The sequence below is a fragment of the Canis aureus genome, chromosome 7 (assembly GCF_053574225.1).
Source record: "Canis aureus isolate CA01 chromosome 7, VMU_Caureus_v.1.0, whole genome shotgun sequence".
Classification (NCBI taxonomy): domain Eukaryota; kingdom Metazoa; phylum Chordata; class Mammalia; order Carnivora; family Canidae; genus Canis; species Canis aureus.
This window is the reverse complement of record NC_135617.1, coordinates 32,730,206-32,737,947: the sequence shown is the minus strand read 5'-3', so window position 1 is coordinate 32,737,947 and position 7,742 is coordinate 32,730,206. Positions and strand designations below refer to the sequence as shown.

At 40.2% G+C, this 7,742-nt stretch overlaps 1 protein-coding gene across 5 annotated transcripts in view; it reads left to right on the top strand.

Moving 5' to 3' along the window:
• Positions 1-2,437: 2,437 nt before the first annotated feature.
• The window catches only part of IRAK1BP1 (interleukin 1 receptor associated kinase 1 binding protein 1), a 26,303-nt gene continuing 20,998 nt past the window's right edge, over positions 2,438-7,742 (top strand). Inside the window, exons 1-2 of one of the 5 annotated variants that reach the window (XM_077903306.1) lie at positions 2,438-2,918; positions 3,322-3,360. In XM_077903306.1, coding sequence (XP_077759432.1) covers positions 2,604-2,918; positions 3,322-3,360 — 354 coding nt within the window. In that variant the 5' untranslated portion in view covers positions 2,438-2,603. The remainder of the gene's footprint in view (positions 2,919-3,321; positions 3,361-7,742) is intronic. The other 4 variants (XM_077903305.1, XM_077903304.1, XM_077903309.1 and 1 more) reach the window with 4 other exon arrangements.

Genomic DNA, 7,742 nt, shown 5'->3' with positions numbered 1-7,742 from the left:
TTATCTTTCTCTCTTATTTACTATACAGTTCTGTCACCAAGAACAATTTCATTCTTCTTTCAAAATTACTTTTTCCTATTTCATCTTCATTCCTACTGCCTTTATTACTTGCCAAAATAACTGATTCAAAAAAAGTTAATTCTACTATATTTAAATTTGCATTTAACTACTGGTGAAAATAAACATTTTTCATTCTTCCCTCATGTCACAGACTGTAGTATTTCTGCTTTATTGGTTTATGTTATATGAATTATGTGTCTCCCACTTCTCATTCATATGTTGAAGTACTAATCCCCCTAAATGTGACTATATTTAGACATATAGCCTTTAAAGAAGAAATTAAGGTTAAATTAGGCTATAAGTATGTGAGCCCAAATCACTAGGGTTTGATGCTCTTAACAAGAAGAGGAAGAAACCCCAGGAATGCTTGCCAACATAAGGAAGGCCATGGAAAGACACAGTGAGAAGAGTGTCTGCAATCAAGGAAAAAGGCCTCAGGAGCCACTAAAACTGTGGACATCTTGATCTTGGACTTTTAGCCTACAGAACTGTGAGAAAATAAATTTCTGTTAAGCCAGTTAGTCCATGGTATGTTGTTAAAACAAGTCTAGCTGGGGACACCTGGGTGGCTCAGCGGTTGAGCATCTGCCTTTGGTTCAGGGCCTGATCCTGGATTCTGGGGTCAAGTCCCTCATCAGGCTCCTTGCATGGATCCTGCTTCTCCTCCCTCTGCCTGTGTCTCTGCCTCTCTTTGTGTCTCTCATAAATAAATAAAGTCTTTATAAAAAAAAAAAATGGGTCCAGCCTACTAATTGTTTGCCTGTGTTCATTATCCATTTTCCTTCTATTTTCTTCTGGTAAGAGCTCTCTAAACATTAAAGCCTTTTATACAAAATAAATGCTACAAGTATTTCTCCCAATTTATTTTGCCCCCCTCACCTTTCTGTTTTGTTTTATATACTAAAATATTTTTAGTGCAGTAAAATTTTTCAAACTTTTCCTTATGGTTGCTACATTTGAAATTGTACTTAGAAAGTTCTTCCATTTTTCTAGTCCACACAGAATTAGATAGATAAAGACAACAGATGACATATAAACAGATATGATGAACGGATGGATAGACGATAGACTGGGTGAAATGTAGAGAGAATGGATGGATAGATAATAGATAGTAATTGATAGGTAGATAGGATGGATGAGTAGACAATAAATAATATGAAGGCAGATAGATATGACAGATGGATAGATGATAGTTAGATGGTAGGTAGATACTTAAGAAATTTCTTCCATTCTCCATTATATTTATGTTCATCTTCATCTTCTTCCAATTCTTTTTTTAATCTCATCTGAATTTTACTTTCATTATATAAGATACAGATCAATTCTTTTTTCATATAGCTAACCCATTACCCCTGTACCATTTACTTATTTTCCCACTTATTTTAAATCTGTTTTTATCATATCCTAAATACTTATATGTACTTAAAACCCCTGTTGCTTTGTACTAAAGACATTCATTCATTCATTCAATAATTCATTTTGGAGATTATATTGCTCCACATTTATCATTAGGGAAAAGTATTTTCCACCAAATTCAAGAAACATTATTTTGGGTGTTTCAAATCATAAAAAAAATTATGGAGGAAAAGTTTTTATTAAAACAGTATCACATAATCGTTTTTAGCTAACAATAAACATCAAAATAGATACAAAATTACTTTACCCAGGATATGAACCAAATGAAAGAGGGAAGGAGGTACATCTGATTTAGTTGAATATTTTTATCTTACTAATCAAGAATAAGAAAAATGATAAAGAAAAAGCTTCATGAAGATTGTTAGTTGGCCTTTTCAGGTTCCTTTCAAGAGAATGGTTATCTTTTTTTTAATTAGTTATTTTTTAAATGTGGAGTGATTTTTTTTTTTCTCATGGGACAGAAGGGATACTATCTATATAAAAATATCTTTTACATACTTAGTGATAAGAAATCCCCTCTAATGGGGATCAGTGAGTTGAAGTCCGCGCACCCTCCCTCTCAAGAAAGAGGTACAGATGGGCAGCCCGGGGGGCTCAGTGGTTTAGGCCGCCTGCAGCCCAGGGTGTGATCCTGAGACCCGGGATCGAGTCCCACGTCGGGCTCCCTGCATGGAGCTTGCTTCTCCCTCTGCCTGTGTCTCTGCCTCTCTCTTTCTCTCTCTCGGTGTAATAAATGAAATAAATAAAAAAGTAATTAAAATAAAATAAAATAAATAAAAAATCACGAATCCCACTGCGGCGAGCCTGGTCTTATCGGGAGCTCCTCCGAGGTAAGCGGGCCCAGCGGGCAGACGCGGGCGGAGGGCTTGGAAAGGCGGAGCTCTGCAGAGGGCGGCGGCAGGGACGACTCGCTAAGACTTTTGATAGCCGTAAGGCAAACACCTCAACAACTATAATCACGTTGGCCCGGCAAACACCAACTCACAGCTCGCACGCTCCAGAAACACTGGGGCCTCCCAGCCCCTCCCGGGACCCTTTGCGCCGCGCACCAGAAAGCCGTGGCGTGCTTTGGCTCGGAAGGGCCGCCGTAGGCTCTGGGTTGCTATGGAAACATAGCTACCATCACTATGTCGTTGCAACGGACGCCTCAGTCAGGGGTATTCGTGGAACTGGTTCCCTGGGCTGACCGGGGCCGGGAGAACAATGCGGTCTCGGGCGGTGAGGCGCTGCCCGGCCTCCGCCGCCCCGGCCCCTCAGCACAGGCCCAAAGCGCGACCCGCGAGGTGCACGTGAGCGGCACTGCGGAGGTGTCTGCGAGCCCTGACCGCGCGCAGGTGGCGGTGCTGGTGAGCAGCACCAAGGAGGCAGCGGCTGAGGCCAAGAAGAGCGTTTGCCGCCGCCTGGACTACATCACGCAGAGCCTCCGACAGCAGGGCCTGCAGGTGAGAGCTTCGTGAGGGAGGCCTCGGGCCGGACGGCAGAGCCGGAGGCGGAACTTCCGGCCCCGCGGGTCCCTGCGGGAGGCGGCGTGGAGGGGCTGGAGGGTCAGGGGCACGTTGGTCTCCCGGTACTACTGAGGCCGCGACCTGGCCGACGGAAACTTGCGGCCGGCGACGTATTGCCGATACCTGAGGTAAGCTTACCTTACTGAGGTAAGCCTCAGTGGCTTATAAAGTGAAAGAATGCAAATCGAGTAAGTTTTTATTTGGTGGTATTTGTCGCCAATAATTTTGTTTTTAACCTCGATAGGATGAACTGTCAGGCCTGACCATTAGATGTAAAATGGTTGCCTAAGTCCGTGTACTACACACTAATCATTCTTTGTTTTGGTTCTGCACCATGCAGTTGGCAAGCGGAAAGCGTGGCCTGCTCCCTCCCCACCGGGTGAGGCTTCGCATTAAGTGGCTTTTCAGCATTTTTCCGCCGACAGTAACGTGGGGAGGAAAAATGAATTCCATTTAAAAATGTCTGCAATATTTTTCGTTTTGAACTTTCAAAACACTTAAGCCAACATGTTGTAGATGCCACACAAATGAAATACTGCTACGTTTTAACGAGAGATGTCGGTGAAACAAACACTAACTACATCTTAGCTCCACTTCTAAAAAGGAAAGAAGCGAACCAGCTTTATTTAATCTGAACAACAGCTTTGTGAGTCAGGTTTTAATATCCCCGTTTAGATTTAAAGAGGTTAGATAATGCTCTAAATTTCAGGTAGGGTGGTATTTGTTGTCTTCTTGAAACTAAAATCCGCTTTTTTTCCAGCCACAGTTGCCTCCAGATAATTGGAATACAAGAAAATTAGAAGCCACAGAATGGGTCAACTATCCCAATTCCCTCATTTTACACAGTAGGACTCAAAAGGCCAGAATTGTGATTTATCCAGGGTAACACCAAGTTCATAACAATGCTTCCTGCCTATTGTTAAACATGACCCACACCCAAAAAGCAAGTCTTTATTTTAAGGAAAAAATATATTTGTACTGCATTTACTAGTATAGTTATTTAAAAAGTCAATTGGAAAAGATGTCTTAATTACTTCACAGTTTAAAAGAATTCAAATACTTATAACCAATGTGAATTAAATGGTTTAATATGTAGAAAAAATTTCCTCAAAATAACTGTTGTCCGTGCTGCAGTCCTGTTTGCATAATATAACTAATTCTTAAGTTATTTATGTAAAATGTATACCAAGTTCACATGGCTGTAACTTCTAATATGTAAAACAATAAATTACTGCATTAACTTAATTACATTAGGGTTCAGTGTTCAAGGCAAGAGATAGAAGGTCAGTAATCTACCAATTATCTTTGCTAATGGAAGAAAGCAGTCATGTAGATGATTTGTTCAGTAGATAATGCAAAAAATCATATTACTTTTCAGGATGAATTATAATGGGTTTTCGCAAAGTCTTTATTCATTTTAGACTTTGGAGTTTGGGTTTTATAAACATCACTGCCCTACTTAAAGGTTTCCTCGTATTCAGGTTACTCTGCTTAATAGATGGAGCCTACTTCTCTGTTATTTCCTGTTATCTCGCCTCTCCTGTTATGTTAGCTGATGCCCATTTTTTCCTTTAAGAACCAACCAACCTCACCTCCTTGGCATTCCTTTTCTAACATAACACTAGTGTCTGTCATACCACACTCCATTTCCCACTTGTAATAAAACTTAGTCTGTATTTTAATTCTTGCTTTACTGGTGTCTTCTTCATATTCTAAACCTCTCCAGAGCACAGACCTTTTTGTATCACTTGCTTTGCATTCATGGGCTATACTTTATATATATAACATTTTGCTTTGTGGTTTGCATGTTCTCTTCATAGGCTGTAAGCTCCAGTATTTGCCTACTCATAATTGTATATTTTTTTTTGATAAATGTGTAATAGTTGCTGTGCACCAAAAATAGAGAATGAGTAAAACATAGGTACTGTGCTGAAGGAGTCTCATGATAGGAATAAACTAGTAGTCTCATGATAGGAATAAACTAATATATAGTAAGTGTTATGAAGAAAATGTGTTCAGAAAGCTGTAGACAGAGCATGGAGAAAGGCTTTGTTTGCTATAATGAGGAGTTTGGATATTATTGGCTATATAAAAAAAAAAAAAAAAACCCTGCTTAATGCTAGACCTTTTACAAATGTTATCTCATTTGATACTCATTCCGACCACATGAAAATGCATTTCAATTGCTGTTTATGGTTGAGAACTCACAGGATCCGAGTGATTATTGGCAGGGAGCCCGCCCAAGGTCACACAGCTAGGAAGTGGCAAAGTTTAGACTCTAGTCAAGAATTTTGACCTCAAAACCCTTGCTCTTAACCACTGTAGTGTGTTGCTGCTTTATTGTCTTGGCAGTGGGTGATTAAGTTTTAAGTAGGGGATGTAGCAGATGCTATTGATACCCCACACTTGTATCCCTTGGCACTTCACATTTGTGTGCATACAGGCCCAACTTCCATCTGCCAACACTTGTTAATTCCTTGCCAGTTTTTCCTGGCTCCACCTACAAGTGGGCCAGTCAGTAGTGCCAGAGAATTAACCCCTCCTCAAGCTCTAGCAGCCTTGAACTAACAACTGAGAGGGGAAAGACACCTTCCCTCTTGGGCAGCTTAATTCTGAGGTACGTGTTCTGCCTTATTGCCAGAGTTTCTCTGCAGATAAAAGTTCCAGTTGCCCACAGTGGTGACTGCTTGGCAATACATACTTTAATGGCTTACTTTCCTTCCATTTCACTTCCCACTCCCCTACAGTGTTTCTTGGGATCATCTTAAAAATTAACTGCTTAGGGACGCCTGGGTGGCTCAGTGGTTGAGTGTCTGCCTGTGGCTCAGGGTGTGATCCCAGAGTTCCAGGATGGAGTCCCACATCGGGCTCCCTGCATGGAGCCTGCTTCTCCGTCTGCCTATGTCTCTGCCTCTCTCTGTGTCTCTCATGAATAAATAAATAAAAATCTTTAGGGCAGCCTTCGGCCCAGGGCTTGATCCTGGAGACCCGGGATCGAGTCCCATGTCGGGCTCCCTGCATGGAGCCTGCTTCTCCCTCTGCCTGTGTCTCTGCCTCTCTCTCTCTCTCTCTCTCTCTCTCTCTGTGTGTCTCTCTCTCTTTCAAAAAAGAATAAATAAAAATCCTTAAAAAAAAATTAACTGTTTATACTCACATCCTTGGCTCAGAGTCTGTTTCTGGATGTGCTCAAATTAAGATAGGGAGTAGTAGGAATAGATTGAATATATCATACAAGTTGGCTTCAGCTTTTCATTATTGAAAATGGTGACAAAATTAATATCCTTGTTGCTAGGTATTTATACATGTTCTTAATTATGCTTTTTGATTTTGGGTTTTTTTTTTTTTTTTAAGATTTTTATTTATTTATTTATTTATTTGTGAGAGATAAAGAGAGAGGCAAAGACATAGACAGAGGGAGGAGAAGCAGGCTCCATGCAGGGAGCCCGATGTGGGACTCAATCCCGGGACTCCAGGATCACACCCTGAGCCAAAGGCAGATGTTCAACCACTGAGCCACCCAGGCATCCCTAATTATGTTTTTTGGACATTAATTCCTGGTTTATACAAACTTTCAGGCTTATGAAAAATTACAGTCTAGGATGAAAAGTTTACACTAGGCATAATGGGCATAATTTTTTTTAATTTTGCCAATTCAGTAAAAAAATGTTACTGTCACTTCCAATGTTTTATGTTTTTTTCACATTTGAAGTTAAACTTTATTTCATGTAAATTGCCAATTCATAATACTTTGTCCATTTTTTCTGTTGTTTTTTCTTTATTAATTTAAGGGATCTTTTTAAAAATTAGTTTCTACTGTACAGTATAATGATTCAACAATCTTGTACATTTCTCAGTGCTCATCGAGATTATTATACTCTTGGGATGCCTGGGTGGCTCAGCAGTTGAGCGTCTGCCTTCAGCTCAGGTTGTGATCCCAGGATCAGGGATCGAGTCCCACATCCCGCTCCTTGCGGGGAGCCTACTTCTCCCTCTGCCTGTGTCTCTGCCTCTCTCTCTCTCTCTCTCTCTCTGTGTCTCTCATGAATAAATAAATATTTTTTAAAAAGATAGTTGTACTCTTAATCCCCTTTATCGATTTATCTATATCCCACTCCCCACTTCCCTCTGACAACCACCAGTTTGTTCTCAGTAGTTAAATCTTTTTTTGTCTCTCTTTTTTTTTCCTTGTTTGGTCAATTGCTTTGTTTCTTAAATTCCACATATGAATATAATCATATGGTATTTGTTTTTTTGCTGGCTGATTTATTTTACTTAGCATTATATCTTCTAGATCCAACATATTGATGGCTGAGTTATGGTCCAATGTGTGTGTGTTTGAATGTCTGTCAGACATCTTCTTTATCCATTCACCTATGGATGGACACTTAGGTTGCTTCTATATTTTGGTTATTGTAAATAATGCTGCAATGGACATAGGGATGCAGGTATCTTTTTGAATTAGTGTTTGTGTCTTCTTTGGGTAAATACCAGCAGTAGAATTACTTATCATATGGTAATTCTATTTTTAACTTTTTGAGGAACCTCCATATGGTTTACACAGTGGTTGCACCAGTCTGTATTCCCACCAGTCACGTACAGGTTTCCTTTTTCCCCGCATCTTCACCGACATTTGTTATTCTTGTTTTTGATTTTAGCCACTCTGACATAATAAGGTGGTATCTCATTGTAGTTTTAATTTGCATTTCCTTGAGGTGAGTGGCATTGAGCATCTTTTCATGTGTTTGTTGGCCATCTGTATGC